This window comes from Panthera onca, chromosome E3, assembly GCF_046562875.1.
Source record: "Panthera onca isolate mPanOnc1 chromosome E3, mPanOnc1 haplotype 2, whole genome shotgun sequence".
Classification (NCBI taxonomy): domain Eukaryota; kingdom Metazoa; phylum Chordata; class Mammalia; order Carnivora; family Felidae; genus Panthera; species Panthera onca.
In genome coordinates, this window is record NC_138354.1 from 9,716,817 (window position 1) to 9,738,109 (window position 21,293).

The 21,293-nt window shown below is 49.6% G+C and overlaps 1 protein-coding gene across 3 annotated transcripts in view; it reads left to right on the top strand.

The window, feature by feature from the left end:
- Positions 1 to 21,293, top strand: part of HIP1 (huntingtin interacting protein 1) — a 148,382-nt gene that overhangs the window by 88,836 nt on the left and 38,253 nt on the right. For all 3 annotated transcript variants that reach the window (XM_060649222.3, XM_060649220.3, XM_060649221.3), the window contains exons 2-4: positions 14,089 to 14,152; positions 16,759 to 16,901; positions 17,136 to 17,192. In XM_060649222.3, the coding sequence (XP_060505205.3) occupies positions 14,089 to 14,152; positions 16,759 to 16,901; positions 17,136 to 17,192 (264 nt within the window). The remainder of the gene's footprint in view (positions 1 to 14,088; positions 14,153 to 16,758; positions 16,902 to 17,135; positions 17,193 to 21,293) is intronic.

Below are 21,293 nucleotides of genomic sequence, written 5' to 3' on the forward strand. Positions count from 1 at the left end.
CACGGGTGTATGGAGAAAAGGGGGAGCCTCGTGAGAAACCAGGCTGCTCAAGTCCATGGGCAGTGTGGGCATGGGATTGTAGGTCGGCGGATGCAAGTACAGATAATATGGCAATTTTTGCCCAAGGATATGACAGGATGGCCTGGCAGAAGGGGACTCTTGGGCAGCAGCAATTATAAATGAAGGCAGTAAGACTAGAACCACAGAGGTGACAGAAAACTGAATGTGTTGCCTTCTCCAGGTCGGGAGGGACGAGGTAGGGTCCCCTGCCTTTCTGTCATCAGTTACCCCCGTGCCGAATGATCTGATTTGGAGAAGTTCTGGGGAACTCTGGGGACACAGGGCTGTAGGGACTCCCAGGGTGATGGTAGAGGAACCAAGAGTAGGAGGGGACAGGATGACCTGGGAAGGTCTCCCAGAGGCTTGCAAGTGTGGGGAGGGACGCTGGGCTCTCACTTTGTCCCTTTCTTCGTGCCTTGGAATTTGGGGAGCTTTGGGACCAGTAATGAGGGGCAGATCGGAGAGGCGTCTTGTGTAGAAAGGGAGAGTACTCTTCGCAGGATTCATGAGCATCCTGGATCGATTTCAGAGAAGGACGGAGGGGCACAGGCATCCCTTGGAGAGACTGCAGGTTCGGTTCCAGACCACCGCAGCAATGCGAATATCGCAAGAAAGCAGGGTCGGATGAAATTTTTGTTGCCCACTGCATATGAAGGTTCCATCTACCTTGTGCTGTAGCCTATTAAGTACGCATTCGTGTCCTGTCAAAAGAACAAAATGCATACATGCCTTAATTAAAAATGCTTTTGTTAAAAAAAAAAATGCTAACCATCATCTAAGCTCTCAGCTAGTCGTCATCGCTGATCACAGATCACCACGACACATAATAGTAACGAAAAAGTTTGCAGTATTGCAGGAATCACCAAAATGTGACCAGAGACACGAAGTGAGCAAATGCTACGTGCCGATAGACTTCCTTGATGTAGGGTCTCCACAAACCATCCGCTTGTAAAAATAATAATAATAATAATAATAATACAGCATCTGTGAAGCAGTAAGGCAAAGTGCAATAAATCGAGGCATGCCTGTATTTGTCTCTGGCAAAAGAGATGGTTTTTTTGCAGCCTCTCTGCCCTCATTCTGGGGACATCCTATGCCTGTGTGTTCTCCTCATCCTCATGTATGACCCTGTCTGGAGAAGGAGAGCCAGCCTTGCAGCCACCATTCCAACGGGAACACGCTGGGAGGGCCTGGAGGGAGGGACGCTGGTGAGGGACAGGTACCGAGAGCCCCACCCCTGAACCCCGGGCCCTGGGAAGGAGGGCCGTTCATTTTGTCTTGGCTGCTTCCCACTCTGCCTCCCATCCTCTCCTCCCCATACAGACTTTCACCTCCATCACGGAGCTGCTGCATTTCTTGCCCTGGTCACCAGTGATGTCATAGGCAGTGGCGAATTCTCGGTCCTCACCCACCTGCCGCTGCAGCACTCTTTGACACACTGTCTTCACCAACAGGGGTGACCCCCCCACCCCTCGATTCTCCTCCTTCCTCGCTTGGTTGTTATTTCTGTCTTCTTCCCCGGTTTTCTCATTCCTCCCAGAATTCCATCCCCAGCTCCTCTGGAACCTCCTAGGCTCAGAAGGCATAGGGGCCCTGGAAGACCGTCTTGTGTAAACACTCCTCCGGCAGCCCGGGCCAAGCATCCGTGCCCACCTTCCAAAGTCTCCTTGTCCACCTCCCACTAAACTTGCTTTCTTTCTCTTTAAGGCCAGGTCTACTGAAATGTAATGTAGATGTCATAAAAGTCACCATTGTTGGCATAGAGTTTTGTGAGTTTTGACAGGAACATGCAGTTAGGTAAACTCCACGCAATCGAGATTGAGGATAGGATCACCTCCCCCAAATCATGCCCCTTTGTAACCACCCCTTCCTCCACCTCCAGTCCCTGGCAACCAGTGACCTGTTTTTTTTTTTTTTTTATTCCTATAATTCTAACTTCTCCAGAATGTCCTATAAATGGAATCATGCAGTTTGTGGCCTTTTGAGTCTGGCTTCTGTCACTTGACATTCATACTTTGAAGATTCACCCATGTTGTTGGCATGAATCAATAGTTTGTTCCCTTTTATTGCTTCCTGTGGTGGGGCTGTACTGCAGCTTGTGTATTCATCCCCAAGTTCAAGGACGTCGTAACTGTTTCCAGTTTGGAGGATGATGGACACAAAACACAGCTTCTCTTAATGCTCACTGCCGGGTTGTGTCAGATCCCCGAGGACCTCCACTTCCCAAGTGCTGGGAATTGAGATATTTAAAGACCTCTGTACCCTTTCTTGCCCATCCCTACTTTGCACCACCTCTTGCCCTGATATCTGTTCTTATCTGACCTTGGGCGGTTCCCCATACTCATTGGGTTCCTTTGCATGCACCCACATTATCCATGTTCCTCTTGGATGGGGCGCCCAAAGCTGCATGCCGCATTTGGTGCCCGGCAGGATGTCTGGCACATGGTGGGATGAATCAGTACTCCCAAATGCGGTTGAAAGCCATAAAACCAAGGACTGGCTCTTGTTCTCGGTCATCTAATTCTGTTGATATAGCCCAAAATGAACTTCGCTTCTTGAATTTCATGTTATTATAGTGGCCACGTCATACTGTTAAACTCAGCTAACCTACCGGGAACTCACTGGGCACTTACTGTCTGACCATGTGCAGTTGAATTCTGGGCCCGGGCGTATTCTTCTGTCCCACTGGTTATCACCTATGGTCATACCCTTCCACTGTCATCCAAACACGTGTGCACTTGCTCTAGACATTACTTAGATCTGGCGCTATGCCTTCTGTATACCCTCAGTAGTAAACACGGTGGAGGGCACAAGTCCAGGGTGGCGACACACCCTACCCCAAGGTGACGGTAGCCAGTTATCAGCACCTGCAAGCAGAGACAGCTGCCCTCATGGATCTTCCCTCGTAACCCAGGGACTGGCAAGCTTTTCCAGAAAAGGGCCAGGTCGTAAACCTTTGGCTTTGTGGCCAGATGCTGTTGCTTCCCCCTCCCTCTCCCTTCCTCCTCTTCCCTTAAAAATGTCAAAACCAACCTTCACTCACAGGCCACACACAAGCAGGCTGCAGATTCAGCTGGAGGTTAGTGGTTTGCAACACTGATACCCTGTAGTTTCTTGTCCTTGTGTATGAGATGTTGTACGAAACTTTGTTAAATGCCTTGATCCTCGAAATTCAGACACACGGTGCGTCTGCTTGATTTTTCTGAAATGTTGCCTTAGAGTCTAGAAGGCACATCACCTTGGCTTGCTCCAGTTCACTCAGCACCGGCGACCCTTCGACACCCTCCTAACTCGCCTTGGGTTTTCCCTTTCAATGCTCTGTCTGCCTTTTTCAGTTCAAAGGTCCTTCTGGACGGAAAAGACAGAGGCAAAATAGGAGTTTATCATCCACAGTGCACCACTGGCAGAAAGCAGCGTGCCCATTCCGTCTTGTTCTTTTTGCGTTTTGTACGATAAGATAGGCTTTTTGGGTTTCCTCCACATTTTCTGGAAGCTTCATCTCATTTTCGGCTTTCGCTTTCTGATACCACTCATCCGTCTGTGCCACTCGTAGACGTAGGCATAAGCAGCTTGCGTAAGTAGCTTGCACACCCAAACTGGGTACTTTTTTTCATAAAGCGTTGCTGAAATTGCACAGAGAAGAGGGAAGGAAAGAACAGGAAGAGGAAGGAGGACGGTCCTTATCTCCCTACAAACAGTTAACTCTTGGATGGCAAGGTCCACTTCTTCCATCTTGTGTTGACCAGGAGCGCCTCGCTCCGTGCCCCACACCCAGGCACCTGGTCCAGTTGCATAGAATGCCCATCCCAGTCTGCAGAAGGCCCACTTGGGCTTGCATAGCTCAGTGCTACAGCCTAGAGGCAGCCCTGCACTACGTCTGATAGGTATTCAGTCAAAATCACAATTCCTTGGTGTTTTCTACTTAAAAAAAAATCTTCCACAAAACACCAAATTCACCATCTTAGCCAATTTAAGGCGCATAATTGAGTAGCGTGGTGCAGCCATTGCCACTAGGTTCAGAATGTTTTCGGCATCCCGAGAGGAAACCCCATCCCCATGAGCCACTGCCCATCCCCCCCACTCCTACCCGAACCTGGCAACCAGCAACCTGCCCCCTGTCCCTGTGGATTCACCCCTTCTGGACGTTTCCTATGAATGGAATCCTATAGCCCATGACATCGTGTCTGGCTTCTTGACTTAGCACGATGTTTCTGAGGTTCATCCACGCTCCTTTTTGTGTGTGGATGTGTGTTTTGATTGTGGCAAAACACATGTAACATAAAAATGTCCCATCTTAACCACTTTTAACGGTCCAGTTCAGTGGCATTGAGTGCATTCACACTTCTGCACCTGTCATCACCATCCGTTTCCAGAACCTTTTCATCTTCCCAAAACTGAGATCGGTCTCCACTGAACACTAACTCCCCATTCCCCCTTCCTCCCAGCCCCCCGGCACCCACCATTCTGCCTCTGTCTCTTCTATTTTGACTACTCAAAGTAGCTCACGTACATGGAGTCCGACAGTATCCCTCCTTCCGTGTCTGGCTAACTTCACCGAGCATCATATACTCCAGGTTCATCCATACTGTAGTGTGTGGTAGGATTTCCATCTTTCTGAGGCTGAAGAATATTCCACTGTGTGAACAGACCATGTCTTCACTTATCCATTGCTCTGTGGACGAACACTTGTGTTGCTCCCACCAGTGTTTTCCACTTCGGAGCACTGGTTTCCTGCTGCACGGTCTTGACCACCCTCCTCCCAACTCAGGTTTGTACCCCTCGCCAATTGCAGGAGTGATTGACAGTTTTTAATCTTGTCAACTTGCTTACTCCATCTTCCCTTCCAGATGATGAGACTGTAGAACAGCGCCTTTCTTTCTGCTAGGCCCTCTGAAATCTGTGTGACCCGGATGGCTTGGTTACTCCCCACCTATCCTGAACCTGGAGGATATGGTCGGGGGCTTCACAGAATGGGAGGAAGAGGGAGATGTGATTCTAATTTCAATAGCCCCCCAGGTTGTGATACAGAGAAGCCACACAAAATACTAAAAAGAAAAAAAAAATACTGTCATAGTCTGTCTGGGCTGCCATGATAAAATGCCATAGACTGAGTGGCTTAAATAACAGGAATTTATTTTTCACAGTTCTAGAGATTAGGTGCCTGCTGATTCAGATCCCTGGAGAGGGCTCTCCCTGTGACTTGTAGACAGACGGCTGCCTTCTCGTTCTGTCCTCACATGGTGGAGAGAAAGAAAATGAGAGAAAGCAAAGATGCTCTGGTGTCTCTCTCTCCTTTTTTTAATGTTTTATTTGTTTTTGAGGGAGAGAGAGGAAGTTGGGAAGGACCAGAGAGAAAGGAGGACAGAGGATCGAAGCAGGCTCTATGCTGACAGCCTCCAGCCCGACGTGGGGCTCAAATTCACAAACTGTGAGATCATGACCTGAGCCAAAGTCAGACACTCAGTGGACTGAGCCACCCAGGCGCCCCCATAAGGGCACCGATTTCATCATGAGGAGCCCATTCTCACGAGTTCATATAACCCCAATCACCTCCCAAAAGCCCTCATCTCCAGATACCGTCACATTGGAGGTTACGACTTCAACTTACAAATTTGGGGGGTACACAATTCTGTTCATAACAAATAACCTTTTATAAAAACAAGGAAATGAGTGGAAGTATTTAGCTATATAGAACCTAGCTAAGTACTAGAGGATAATAAGAACAAGTAGCTGGATATCATTAGTTAGGGCGGCTTCTATGTAACTATCAGCAAGAATTTTTTTTTTTTTTTTTTTTTTTTTTTTTTTGAGAAAGAGCAGGTCGGGGAGTGAGGGAGGGGCAGAAGGTTGGCAGGGGAGAGAAAGAGATTGAGAATCTGAAGCAGGCTTCACGATCAGTGTGGAGCCAGACATGGGGCTCAATCCCACCACCCCACCACCCCAGGATCATGACCTGAGCCAAAACCAAGAGTCAGACGCCCAGCCAACTGAGCCACCCGGGTGCCCCCCCCCAGCAAGATTTTTGACTTAAGAACTGTGAGGAACTTGGAGGAAGGAGAAAATGGGGCATCCTAGACAGGAGAGGGGAGGGCACACGGTAGGGAGCACTGACAAGGAGGTCTGCTTGGAGAGATCTGAGCAGACAAGGCCTTCATCCATCAGTTCGTCTGGGTACCAGGCATAGTAGGTGTGCTCACGGGGGAAACGGCCAGATAACATGGTCCCTGCCCTCACGGAGATCACTGGCAGGTGGGGAAAGACACCAAGCAAATGAACAAACAAGGGAATTTCAGCTTGCGATAAGAGCCTCTGCAGGAAATAACCAGGGTGGTTAATCTTGGTAAAGAGATACTGCAGGACAAGGGGCGGGGAGATGCCGTAGATTAGACGGGCCGCCTAGGAGGTGACATTTGAACGGCCTGGAGAGGGAGGACAAGCCAGCCTTGCAGATGGAAGAGCTTCCAGGCATAAGGAGCGTCAGCGACAGAAAGACTTAGAAACGCCGAAGGAACAAAAGGACAGCAGTGTGGTTGGACCGGGTGGGCTGCATGAAAGCACGGACTTCATTCTGTGTGCACACGGTGGTCAGCTCTGAGCGGGGGCGTGACCTCACGCGCGTTCGTACAGATCACTCTGGTTGCTGGGTGCAGAGCAGCTTGGGAAGGGCCGGTACGGTGGGGACCCTATCTCAGTGGCCCAGTGGGGACATCCTAGTGGTTTGGGCTGCGGAGGAGGCAGAGGAGTGGAGAGAAGCAGAGGGGTCAGGGGGTGGGGAGGGCCCAATGGTCGATGTCTGGACGGAAACTCAGAGGCAAAGGCTCATTAAGGAGGCCTCGGAGGGACACGGGGAGAGAAATACACGGATGGGCGTGCTGGCGGAAGTTGGGAGTGCAAAGCCACGGGCTTAGTTGAGATCATTAAGGAGGGAGGGCAAGTGGATAGAGATCTGGGGACGAGCCACCAAAGAAACCAGGGGACCAGGCGTCAGGGGTGGGAGGCGAGAGGCAGGCTGCTGACGGGGGCACAGTGTGGGGAGCCGAACTGGGTTGGAATCCTGGCCCCACCTGCTGTTGCCTGTGCTACTTTGGACAACTCGGCTCGGAAAACGTGGGCTCAGATTCCCCGCCTTCCAGGGCTGAAGGGGAGGATCAGAAGCAAATCTCCTGAGTGCAGCGCTCCGTGGCCGCTCTGCTGACAGCAATGATGACCGCGCTACTATTCTTTCTGATCCAGAGAAGATTTAAAAAGACTTGATGTGGGACACCATGCATTCTCGGTGCGAAGGCACCCAGTGCGGAAGGCCACGTTTCATCTTCCGCACCTTGATCGTCCTTCCCCTGGGCTCTCATGACCTCACCTGGGTTCTGAACCCTGCCGCCCTGGCTCAGGCTCCGCGTCCCGGCCATGAACTCAAGCTGTGTCCCCCTCTCCCGTGACTGCTGCAGCGCCCTCCTGCGCTCCATGCGTCCCCGGTGTCTTACCCTCTCCTCACCCATCACCAGCCTGGTCCTCCCCAGCGGACCCCTTTCTGCCCTGCGTCTCGGCATCGGGCACTGGGGAGGAAGGTTCTCCCAGCCCTGTGTTGGCTGAGCCCAGTTCTTGGAGGCCATCTCAGGGGCGCAGGCTGGTTGGGGGAAGGATGAGACCTGAGACCAACTTGCAGGTGTGAAAAGCGCCCTTCCTCTGGTCTGTTTCCCTCAGGCTCCAAACCAGATGAGGGGAAGCACACTGTAAGGTGTCACCAGCTCCCAGCCCGTCCCCAGGCCGCTGGCGGCCACCAGCTGTGCCTTTGCTCAGCCACCTGCACCCCACGTGCTCTTGGCATTTACTTTCTCTGCCTTCCTTCTATCTCACTTTCTGCTTTCCCCTTCTGCTGCCCCGCCTGGTCTCGCATTTCTGTCCGCCTGGCGCCGGGCAGGGGCCCCTCCGGTCCCTCGCTTTGGGACCTGCCGCCCCGACCCTGCCACATCTTCTCTGCCCGGCCCCGCCATGGAACCTTCGCGAGCCAGCCCAGCCTTGGCAGCCAAGCACGGGGCCCCTGCCAGGAGCTGTGTCCGTGGCCGGACAGTGCCCAGCTGGCCCCCAGAGGCTGAGCCCAGGCCCCGCTTCCCGCAGCAGCAAGGCCCCATGGTTTTCCATTGGCTGCAGCCTGGCTGAGGCTACCCTAAAGGAGCAGAGGAAGGGGCTGGAGAAGGAGAAGGAGGCGCTTGGGAGAATGTCCCCCTTCCTGCGGTGCCTGCTGATAATTGGCTCTCCGGAACCAGCTCGGGACACAAGGGCCAGCTGGGCCAGGAAGCAGTGCACAATGCTGCTCTTTCAGGGGGGACTCTGCGTGGTCGCCGGTCTTGTGTGACTCCAGGGAAATCTGGAGTACAGCCTGTTCTCAGAGGACGTTCTCTAACCTAGACCGGAGGTGAGAAATCGAACCCCGACTTCTCACTCTCTGTCCTGGGCGGGTCCCCGCAGGCATCACCTGGTTCCTGATGATTTCTTGCAGGAAGAGTCTGGGGAGGGGAGGGAAAGGGAAAAGATTTTCTCAAGGAACCATGAATCATTGCGTACCTGGTGCTTTTTAGAGGGGGAGCCTGGGAAGCAAGCCACTCCTTAATCACTTGATGGTTTACTAAGACTCTGCACCTGCCTTAGCAGCTGTGGGCCCTCGAGGGAAGAAGGCAGGTCCTTGCCCTCGGGAGTTTAATCTTGGTGGGGAGGTGAGACAACATGCCAAGTGTCAAACTCTAAGAAAAATTGGAATTCAAGAAGAAGGTTGGAAAGAACTTATTGGCCAGAGTGGCCTGGCCGGTCTAAAGGACGGTAAAGTTTGGTCTGCCCTGGGAAGACGGGCAGAATTTGGAACGTAGAAGGAAGTAGAGCATGTGTGGCATAAAATTTTACAGAACTACAGGAAAGTCGTCGTCGTAGCTGGGAACTTCTGTCCTGGAAACATCCTGGTGTCCGACGTTCCGAGGACCCCCGAGGACCCACAGCCTGCCATTACGAGCCCAGAATGCTGAGGCTCAGCCCTGCCAACGAGCCCAATAAATATCTCTGGCTCAGAAACCGGGCGGCCTGCCTACAGCCGTGGGCCGGGCTCTCTGGGGCACTTGTATGTTAGGGAAGCATTGGTCGGGGAACTTGGGGCATGTGGGCCACAGTAATGGAAAACTCCAGTGAGCTGCAAGTGAAGGGGCCGGGGCAGCCTCCACAGGGGCAGGCAGGGCTTGCGGAGGTCAGGGAGCTGTTGGTTTGGGCAGAAACTTCATTCCGCAGCCCAGCGCCAGGCTGGGCCCTTGGTCAGTGTCCTAGACTCGTACTGGGGGCTGCGACTATATGTGTACGTGGAAATTGTTCCACGCTTTCCTTTTTTTTTTTTTAAGTTTATTTATTTTTGAGAAAGAGGGAGAGAGAGAGTGCACACTTATGAGTGGGAGAAGGACAGAGAGAGGGAGACAGAGAATCTCAAGCAGGCTCCGCATTGTCAACGTACAGCCTGATGGGCTGCTCAGTCTCACCAGTCTGAGCTCGTGACCTGAGCTGAGATCAAGAGTCAGACACTTAACTGACTGAGCCACCCAGGTGCCGCTGAGTAGTGTTTTATGTGTGAGTTGATCCTGCATAGAGTTGGAACCGTCCCCTCCCTCATTCTGAACACTATACTCCTTTTCATACAGCCAGAGCTCAGATTTGCATTTTGACCAATCACATCATAGTGTCGCTTACAGTAAGTTGGCAGGCAAATAAAACACCTAATTTATTTCACAAGGGCTGATTTGAATCCTGCTTCCCCTGTGCCGGAGAGTTAGATCTAAATATAGGAAATCTCTTTGGTACCTACTGGGTTGCATATTGGGAAATGTTACTGTGGAAAGCATTTGGATTCTGATTCTGTGTTCCTGATGTGGAGGGCCATGTCTGCTATGGGGATGGTGACTCAGGGGCTGAGCTAGAGCCACATCGCAGAGTCTGGTTCTCAGCGGAGTCTCAGAGTCTGGTTCTCACTCCACTCATTGGAGTGGCCTTGGGCAACCTACTTGGCCGTGGTTTCCTCATCTGTGAAATGGGGGCGGTTAATACTAATACTCACCTACTTGGAGGCTATAGAATTAGGAGATTTTAATAAGATAATGAACACAAAATGTTTATTATTAGCACGGGGCCTGGGAGCAAACACTCATTAGCTGTCAGTAACTTGATGATTATAACCACTGCTGTTTCTGGTTCACGTCCTCCTTCTTTTAAAAATGACTGTTTCTCACCCCTAAGGTGCCCTCCTCTGCAGCATCTTCGATGCTCCCCCTGCTGTGTCCCCTGTACCTGGGAGCTCCTATCGGCCAGTCCTGTTTTTAGAGCCCACCTTCCACTGGGCTCTTGGCATTTTAATTTCTGTCATTTTGGCCGAGGCTTTACTCCCTCATTTCTCTGTTGTCACTAGCTTCCTCCTGCGTCTCCCTACCTCCAGGTTCCGTCCTCTTCTGCCTGTGGCCTTCACACCCCTGCCGCTTCCCCACCGGCACCCAGCACCGCCTCCCTCTCTGGCTCCCCGTCCCCACCCTGCCTCCGTGCTGCCCTCCAGCCACGCAGCCCGCACGCGCTCTGGTTGCCTGTCCTCTGTGACCCTGACCTAGACAGCCCCTCCACAGTCCAGAGCTGTCACGATGGCTCAGGGCTGGGATCCAGCTGACCAAGATTGGAAGTGAATAGCATGACCTCAGGCAAGCTGCTTGGCCTTCCTGTGCAACAGTCATAGGTGCCCCTGAGTTCGAATGAGGCATAACTGAGAGAAGTAGGTGAATTGCAGGGATAATTACAGCACCTGGGACAGGTCACCACCTTCTTCCTCTAAGCGGTGTCCCCCTGGAACAGTATCATGATTTCCAGGGGCTTCTGCCTCCTGTCAATGTTTAGAGCACAGAACATGTGCGGCGTGCAGCCAACACACAAACACATACAGGATCTGTAGTTCCAGACTCATGATATGTTATTTTAAGGGAATTGTAAGGTGTTGGGCTTTCTTATTGTTGCAAGCAAGACTCATAGTGACCGTGAGCTTGGGCACTTGGTCAGTACGGTTTAAAGACGTATTTGTGGGGGCTCCTGGGTGGCTCAGTCGGTTAAGCGTCTGACTCTTGGTTTCGGCTCAGGTCACGATCTCACGGTTCGTGGGTTCAAGTTCCGCATCGGGCTCCGCACTGGCAGTGCAGAGCCTGCTTGGGATTCTCTCTCTCCTACTCTCTCTGCCCTTCCTCTGTTTGTGCTTTTATTCTCTCTTTTATTTTTTTTAAATAAAATTTTTAAAAAATTAAAACACTTAGAAGAGAACGTAGGAGTCTACCAGTATAATCCAGGGTCAGGAAAAACCTTAAGTACACGCAGAAGCGGTCAAAGTTGAGGTGAGCATACTTAACTATGTAAGACAGTCGAGCCGCCTGGTTGGCTCAGTTGGGTGAGCATCTGACTTTGGCTCAGGTCATGATCTCTCGGTTCGTGAGTTCTAGCCCCGCGTCAGGCTCTGTGCTGACAGCTCAGAGCCTGGAGTCTGTTTTGGATTATGTACCTCCCTCTCTCTCTGTTCCCCTCCCGCTTGCACTCTCTCTCTCTCAAAAATAAATAAACATTAAAAAAATTAAAAAACAAACTATCTAAGGCAGTCAACAACCATGAGCACATGTAAGGAAATACTCAGAACTCACTAGCAGTCAGTGAAATACAAAATACAGTCACAGTGAAGCGTCACCATACCCATAAGACCAGCAAAAATGGTGATGGTGGGGACGCTTTTGTACATTGTCAGTGGAATTGTGAACCATTAGGGTCTTTTTGGAATGCAACATGGCAAGCTTATCTGGATCCTGACTAGAAGAAATGCAAGAAAGTTTTCCTGTTTTCACACAACAGGGAAATCTGAACACCTAAGTAACCATTTGATGATATTAAGGAATTATCCTTAAATTTTAATTTTTATTTATTTTTGAGAGAGAGAGATGGGGGGAGGAACAGCGAGAGGGAGACAGGATCCGAAGTGGGCTCCACACTGACAGCAAAGAGCCCAGTGTGGGCTCGAACTCACAACCCTGCAAGACCACGACCTGAGCCAAAGTCAGACACTCAACCGACTGAGCCGCCCAAGCGCCCCCATCCTTAAAAGTTTAGGTGTGATAATAGTATTATGGTTTAATTTTAAATTTTTTTTAAAATTTTTACATTTATTTATTCTTGAGACACAGAGAGAGACAGAGCACAAGCGGAGGAGGGGCAGAGAGAGAGAATGAGACACAGAGTCCAAAGCAGGCTCCAGACTCTGAGCTGTCAGCACAGAGCCCGCGGCAGGGCTCGAACTCACGAGCTGTGAGATCATGACCTGAGCCCAAGTCGGATGCTCAACCGACTGAGCCACCCAGGTGCCCCGGTTTAATTTTTAAATTGTTCTTTTTTTTTTATCTGTAAGAGGTTCATCCTGAACCTCTGGGATTTTACTTCAGATAATCCAGAGAGCAAGGGCGTCAGAGGCTGACAGGAGAAAGCAAGGGTCAGCATACTTAACAGGCACTGGCCGAATCCCCACCACTGCCTGGTTTTTGTGCATAAAGTTTTATTTGGAACGCAGCCACACTCATTTGGTTATGTATTTGTTTAGTATCTCTGAGGCTCCTCTCGTGCTCCAACTTTTGCAAAATTGAGGACTTTCAGCAGAGAGCCATGTGGCCCACAAAGCCTAAAATACCCACTAACTGGCCCTTACAGAAAATGTTTGTGACCCCTGGTCCATAAGGAAGTGGATTTGGCTGCAAGTTCATAAGGGTTGACACTGGGGGCTGTGTGGGCCATGTTTGTCTATGTTTGGATCTTTCCATAATGGCAGATTTAAAAAAAAATCACAACACTTTGACCCAGTGTATCCCACTCCTGGAAATCTACCCATTGGGAATGAAGGCATCAATATGTATAAGCATGCTTACTAAAATGGTTTACAGTGGTTAAAAAAGTTTTTTGATGGCCTGCCAGCACGGGAATGCTTGTATAAATCATGCCCACCCACACCATGAAATATTATACTGTCTCTTTAAAGAATGAGCTAGAATTTTACCATGCCGCTTGGAGAATTTTTCATAAGATGTTTTCAAGTGAGAAAAGGAGGATGTTGAAAAGTCTGTGCTTGGTGATCGCATTTCTATAGAACAGTGGCAGAATTAACCCCTTTGGTAGGGAGGGGTGTGTGTGTGTGTGTGTGTGTGTGTGTGTGTGTGTGATGCATAACATGTTAACGTGGCTTAGGGTCAAATGCCAACTATGGAAAAGCACAGCCAAACAGAAAAAGGAGAAAAACTGTACTTAAGCAGCCTCCATGATAGGATCCCATTTCGTCTTTCCGTAAGTTGTATCCATAGGTACACACGATTTGCTAAATTCCAAAGGGAGTTACGATTTTTAACACAACTGGAAAGGAGTGGGTATTGTTAATGCCTTGTAAGTAAGGAAATAAAAGGGAATTTGGTTAGGGTTGGAAGGTGCCCAGGAGTGGGAAAACAAGGAGTTCCAGTGACCCCGCCGCAGACCTGGGCTGGCTAGGGAAGCCTCCGTGGAAGGCTCTCGTGGTGAGAGAGGGGCGGCTGGGTGGCCTTTGGGCCGCAGCCGCTCCCTGAGCTCAGTGCCTCTTCCTCCTGCTCCCGGAGAAATAATGTTTCCCTGGGGGATGAAAAGCATCCCTTTGTGCAGGCTTTAATTGCCACGCTGTTGTATCGAGTGAATGAGTGGCAGGCGGGCACAGCAGCTGGGCACAGCCAATGCCAGGCAGCAAAGCCCGCTGCCTTAGGACAGCCTGGGCCAGCTGGCCTGGGAGCGTTGCCCACCTCTGCCCCCCACAGCCCCACCTCCTCCGACCCGGACCCTGGTCCCGGAGGGGTCCTCAGAGCACTGGGGAGGAGTCACTGGAGGGAGAGAAAGGGGTGGGGCGCCTGGGAGGGTCTCAGACACTCTAGAAGCTTATTCATCTCAGCCTCCTTTCCCCTCCCCCTCCCTCTTGTTTTTCAGACTGTCAGCATCAATAAGGCCATTAATACGCAGGAAGTGGCTGTAAAGGAAAAACACGCCAGAAATATCCTTTTGGATGTTGTTTGGAAGACTGACCCCAAGGAGGGTCAAGTTGTGGGGACTGAGGTCAGGGCGAGGCATCCTTGCTCAGCTGCAGGAAGGGGAACCCCCACATCGGCCAGGCCTCCTGCAGGGTTTGAGAAGCTCGGTTGGCAGCAGCTGGCCTTCGAGACCACAGCTCATCATGAAGGGACCCAAGGACCCCGCCCGGCCTAGGACTTGAGCTCCTCAGAACTGCCAAGTCCCTTGACATTACTTTCCTTTGAGAGATTTTCTCGGGCCACAGGAGTGACTTTTCACCTGTGTCCTCAAAGCACTTCAGGCCCTGCACTTGGCCCATAGGGCCACACTGACCGCCCCCTTGGGAACATGATCGTCTCCCCTTCTCTGATCATGAAACCCAAGCAAAAGGTCTCGGCTGCAATGGTTGGCCTTACGAAAGCGCAGGGGCTCCACCAGGGAAATAAGATCCACCTGTGTGGGCCAGTTCACCCCCAAAGGCAGCAGGGGTGAAGAAGACCAGGACCCCAAGGTGGCTTAGGGAGCTGGTGGCTTGGAGGTTCTCACCAATCGCACCTCCTGGCCCCCACGCCAAGTTTGGACCTGGGCCACTACCATCATGGGTCGTGTCTTCGGAGAGAAGCGCAGGCAGCATCCTGGCTGATGGGTCCCCTGGGATCTGCCCTTGAGGTATAGAGACCAAGAGCTGGAGGGCTGATCCTCAAAGGCCAAAGGAGAGGCTGCTGGTGTGTGCAGCTCGGGGCGAGTGGAGGCTGGGCTTCGGCCTGGGATGAACAGCTCCTTCTTGCCTGGGCTCATCGTGGTGGCAGGGACACAGCCAGTCAGCACAAAACCGCTCATCTTGAGGCCGTCCCACCTCAGCCCCTTAAGGTGGCGGAAGAAGCCCCGGACTGCCGGTGCGATGCCCCACACCTGTCAAGCCCCTGGGAGGTGTTGCTAAAAGCACGTGCTGCTCCTACTGGTGGAGACGCAGCTTGTGTTTGCCGGGAAGATACTTTGGTTGGATTTAGGGTTTAGCTGCAGGATGGGGGCTCTAGAACTTTGCCCAGAAGCCTGGCTCAACAGTGAGCCTAGGGAGACCTTGCAGACCTCGCCCTTTTATCCCCACAAAGGCACAGTCCCCTTGCTCTACTGAGTCGAGAAAAGCCTTCATTATAAGTGGCCCAGCCGCTGGCCCCGCCCTGCCAAAAATACTGATCAGTCCGAACGAGACAGGAAAGAAAGAGAGAGATAGTTTTCAGAGACTAGTGTGCTCCAGATGGGGGACTGGCGGGGGCCATATCACACCCTCTCAGGAAGGCTGCCTGGGGTGATGGAAGGGACACCAGGAGATTCTGGAATCCCTCCTCTACAGCAGTCTGGCTTGCCCTGGAGCCTCGAGTGGGTCCAGCGTGGGGGGGGCCTCCAAGAGCCTTCGTCCCCTTGTCTGTCACATGAAAGACCTGGGCCAAAGAAGATTTGAAACGTCTAATGTTCCAGCTGTAATATTCTGTGAGTCTGATTCACCATTAAGAGGTGGATAAACATTGAAAGGGTAATTCCATAGGGTAGGGTTTTCAAGCCTAAAGATATCACACAACCTTTATTCTTTATTGATTTTTTTTTAAAAGACTGTCAGCCACCCTCAGTAACAATTGGATAAGCATTTGGAAGTCTGACGTCAGAAATGCTGTTCAGACAACCATTTATCCTTAGGTGCCTAACTGTGCCCGCCCCCACCGCGGCATCCGCTCCTAGAGGGCTGGCGACTGAGTCTTAACTTTTTTTTATATCCCTGAGTGCCTTTTATAGTGCCTGACACGCAATGGGTGCATTAAAATGCTTATGAAATCAAAGGACAGAAAGGTCTCCTTGCCTCTTTCAAAGTCAGGGTGGCTGGCTAGCTCTCTGCAGAGGGGTTGGGAGCTATCTACCGCTCCTCTTGGCTTCTGTCTAGCCCGAGGGGGCTGTACTTGAGGGGAGACTGTAGTCGTTGCAGAAATCACTCTAAGACCAAAAGCTGACTTCAGCTTCTTAGACCCAGAAGTCTGTGTTCAAGCTCATCCCCTCTCGAAATGTAAATTTCAGTCTGGGGAAGGAACTTTATGATACCTTCCAGCTCAGAAGCAAAACAACATGTGTTCTGGATGAGTCATGAAGTTCCCTGACCCGAGGCAAGTTTTTCTGGCCTGCTTGGCACCTTGCTTCTTACCTAAGCTTTGACAAAGAAGCCTGTAGTTCTGGGGAAAGACCTGCACTTGGGGGTTGATGGTGCCTAGGAATTGGGTGTGTGAGGCCTATTTAAACGAACAATTACGAAGGAAGTGTGGACATCCCCTACTGAGCCCAAAGGGGCTCACGAATTCCACATACAGAGAATTCAGAGTATTGGGAGATTAATGCATCCCTGGTTGAGGCCAGGCAGCTTTGCAGAAGCGGTGGGGTGTACGAGTCATTTTAGGTTTTGGGGGACAGGCTTCCAATGTGGTCAATAGTATTGTAACAGTGTCGTATGACGATAGGTTGCTAGTGGCCTGTTGCAGCCTCCACCCCAGGGATTGGCTGCCCGAGGCAGGGCCCGTGCCTTTGTTTTCCATGACCCTCCCTCACCGTGCATCCTGGGCACCCACCATGAGAAAGGGGCACAGACCTTTTGGTCTGTTGTCAACCGGCTGCCCCTCTCTAGCAACGCTGTCCTCTGCTGGAAGTTCTGCCACGTGTTTCACAAACTCCTCCGAGATGGACACCCAAACGTGAGTTCCTGGGGCTGCAGGGGTGACCAGGGAGCCCGGGGCCCATGCGGGGAAAGTGGGATCGCCTGGGGCACAGGGGCCGCTGGCCACTCCCGCCCTGAGGGCCTTTTGGTTACTGGTGAGAGGAGGGCTTGTCTGTCTGGTCAGCCTCCCTGCCTGCCCCAGCCCCATCTTCTACCATCCTCTGTCTCCTTGCCTTCTCGTCTCTCATCGGCGGATCCCTTCCCTCTCCAGGTCCTGAAGGACTCTCTGAGATACAAAAATGAACTGAGTGACATGAGCAGGATGTGGGTGAGTTTGGAGATGCAGCCGGGGGCCACCTGCACCTTCTTACCCCTCCCCAGAGGCCATAGAACAAGGACCATGGACCGCAATGAATTTATCTCTTTCAACTTGCTTAGAATTTCTCTCATGAGCATCACAGAGGGGTCAAAGATGGCCCCCAAACAGTACCACGATATCCATAGTCTTACTCGGGGGCCCTGGTAGCCGTAGGGAAGTTCTAGGGCCTGAGAGCTTCTCCTGCCAATGGAAGCTTACATCAGAATGTGCTCCAGGCACTGGGATCCCTCAGCAGTGACTGCCACCGTTCTGTGTCTTTCCTTCTGATGGCCCCGTGCAGGTCGCAGTACATTGAGAACCAGCATTCCCAATTCTTAATGCCAGGGCTCTTTCTTTCCTGTCTAGGGATTCTCAGTGCCTTAGGATGAAGGAGGAGGTAGGTGGTGTTATCAGCATCAATTGAAAAAGAAGGTTTTTATACACACACCAGAATCCCTCTAGATTCTGTTGTCCGAGGAGTATGTGTGTAGATGGGGTGTAATCTGCATTTTGAAGCCTCTCCCGGGTTGATTCTGATATGTCTCATTGCCCCCACTGGTTGAGAACTCCAGCCCTTTCCTTCAAATTCTTACCTGTATCTGTCTGCACTCACAGAATGTTATGTCATCCAGTGCACCCATTGCTGACAAGAATACAGGCCCAGAGAGGGAAGCAGCTCTTCCTACATAACAGGCTAGGTAGTCTGAATAAAGCTGAGGGGGCACCTAGGTGACTCAGTTGACTCTTGATTTCAGATCAGGTCATGATCTCACAGTTTGTGAGTTCAAGCCCTTCATCAGGCTCTGCACTGACAATGCGGAGCCTGCTTGGGATTCTCCCTCTCCCTCTGCCTCTCTCCTACTTGTGCACGTGTGCGCGCTCTCGCGCTCTCTCGCTCTCTCGCGCTCTCTCTCTCAAAATAAATAAGTAAACTTAAAAAAAAAAAGCTGAGAGTTGTCCCCAGATCTCCCAAGTGCATATTGGAGAGCTTTCTATTATTATATCTCTAAACACGGAAAGCTTAGGTCTTTTCTGTTAGAATTTGCCTGGTGTGCCTTTTTCCTTCCTTTTAAAACTTTTGACTTTTCTAGGGGCGCCTGGGTGGCTCAGTCGGCTAAGCGTCCGACTTCGGCTCGGGTCACGATCTCATGGTCCGTGAGTTCGAGCCCCGCGTCGGGCTCTGTGCTGACAGCTCGGAGCCTGGAGCCTGTTTCGGATTCTGTGTCTCCCTCTCTCTCTGACCCTCCCCCGTTCATGCTCTGTCTCTGTCTGTCTCAAAAATAAATAAACGTTTAAAAAATTTTTTTTAAAAATAAAAATAAAAAAATAAAACTTTTGACTTTTCTATATTCTATGTCTTAGAAAAGTCCCTTATAGGGGCGCCTGGGTGGCTCAGTCGGTTGGGCGTCCGACTTCGGCTCAGGTCACGATCTCACGGTCTGTGAGTTCGAGCCCCGCGTCAGGCTCTGGGCTGATGGCTCAGAGCCTGGAGCCTGCTTCCCATTCTGTGTCTCCCTCTCTCTATGCCCCTCCCCCGTTCATGCTGTGTCTCCCTCTGTCTCAAAAATAAATAAAACGTTAAAAAAAAAAAAAATTTTTTAAAAAGAAAAGTCCCTTATAAATAGCATTTCATTGGATTTTTGTTGTTGCTTTTCTTCAAGATAGCAGTCTTTGTCTTTTAACTGTACATTTACTCCATTTACATTTATTATAATGCATGATATTTTTAGATTTATATCTTCCATCTTAGTTTGTGCTATTTTCCCCTTGTGTTATGTTTCTCTTTCTCTTCATTTCTTGTCTTCTTTGGATTGATTGGGTATTTTTTTTTCTCATTCCATTTTTCCCTCATTACTAGTTAGGAGATTTTTTTTAAACTCTCCTTTTATTTTTTATTTTTTTGGTATGTTTTCCAATAATTACAAAATACACATTTAGCTTATCAAGAGCTAAAATTCCTGTCTTTATCTGTTTCCTATTAACACAAAAACCTTAGAATATTTTCCCTCCATGCCCTCCCTATAAGCTTGTAGGTTATTGTTGTTATGTATTTTAATTTTGGTTTTGTTTTTCTTTTTAGACTCTATAAGATCTTTTGTTTTAATTGTTTTATTCAGTCCTCTTTGTTTCTTTAGATCTCAGTGGAATCTAACTTTAAATCTTTAAATATAACATCCAGGATTACTTTTTTTTCTGCCTGAATTATTTTCTTTAGAACTTCCTTTAGTGAGAATCTCATGGTGGCAGATAACCGATTTCACTTGTTTGGGAATGTCTTTATTTCACCCTCCTACATGGAATATACTTTGTCTGGGTTTAGGATTCTGGGGTGACAGTTTTCCTCAGCACATGGACAATATTATTCAAGATACCCTTCCACTGACTTCTGGCTTCCATCATTTTCAGGAAGTCGGCTGTCAGACTCATTGTCCCTTCTTTGAAGCAAATCTGCATTTCCTCTGGCCATTTTTAAGATCTTACCATGTATAGGTGCAAATTTATTGTGGATTCCTTAGACTTCTTAAATCTCTAGGTTAGTATCTCTTTTCAGTTATGAAAAATTCTCTTTGTCTCTTCAACTATTGTCTTTCCTCTGTTCTGTCTTTTCCTCTGAGACTTTGGTTATATCTGTCTTTCTCATTCTATCCCCCCAGTATCTTTTTTTTTTTTTTTTTTTTTTGAGTAAGCTCTACTCCCTATGTGGGGCTTAAACTCATGACCCCAAGATCAAGAGTCACATGCTCTATCAACAGAGCCAGCCAGGCACCCACCACTACCACCACCACCAATGTCTTTAGACTTGTGTTTCATTGTTTTCTACCTGCTTATCCCTTTACTATATTCTGGATAACCTCAGTAGATCTAACTTTCATTTTATTTGTCCCCCTTTCAGCTGGATCTCATCTGTTAAACCTTTTCATTATATAATTATAATTTTAGTCTAGCTTTCATTTCTTGGAGTTCTTTTTTTCCCTCCAAATCTGCTTGTCATTTTTTATGATTTCTTGTGCCCTGCATGTATTTTGAAGCAGACTCTGACTTATTTAAACAAATTAAAGGGTGATTTCATGTATCACTTCTTATACTTCCATTATCTAGAGACCTTTGAGATATGTTTCTGCTGTCCATTGTTTTTGATGAATGCTGTTCGTGCTATGGAGTTTCTTTTTGTGCTTAGTTATTTTTTACTGTGAGGTGCTCATTTTCCTAGGAATCTTATCTGTGGGAACTCTTTGAAGTCTATAATGAAGGCAGGTTCCTCCAGAGAGAATGGGCATTTGCCTCCATTAAGATCACTCTAAGTTAAATCCTCAGCTTAAGGTTTTGTGAATTCCAGGAAGATTCCCTTGAGCTCTGGCTCCTTTGGGTCCATTTCCAAGGAGTTGTTTTTCCCTCCTTCTGATCACAACAGTGGTTCAAGGGCCTCAGGGAGGACTTTTTTGGTGCAGGAGTGCTGGGATCTGTGTTATGTCCAGTTCACCTTTAGTTCTCCTACACCAGGAAGGCAGTCTTTGGCTCTTCCCCCAGACTCTTCAACTTCAGCAGGGCTAAGTTCACACCTGGCCCCTGAGGCTCAGAAAACCAAGTTCAGTTCACCTGGTGAGGCAAAACCCCTGTCCCTGCCAACTCCATCACCCCAGTATTCCATATTTTCTCCTAGTAGCTGTAAGGACTTGGTCCCTGGTCTGAAGATTCCTTACCCTCTCATTAGTTCATTAATGCCTTCAAAGAGAAGTTTTAAATATTTTTCCCAATATTTTCGTAATTTTCGATGGGAAAGTCAGCCCAACGTAATCTGACTCATTATCCAAACTGGCATTCCTTTAGGCCTGTCCTCCTATGTAGTTTTCTCTTCCATTTGACTGAGAGTTTCTAGGTATTAGAAACCTTTTCACTCTTTTTTTTTTTTTTCCAATTAAGACCTTAGTTTCTTTTAAAGCAAGTTTTATTAGGTTCACAGCAAAGTTGAGCAGAAAGTACGGCAATTTCCCATATACCCCCACCCCTAAATGTAGCCTCCTCTGTTATCAGCATCCCCTACCAGCATGGTACATTTCTTACAAGTGATGA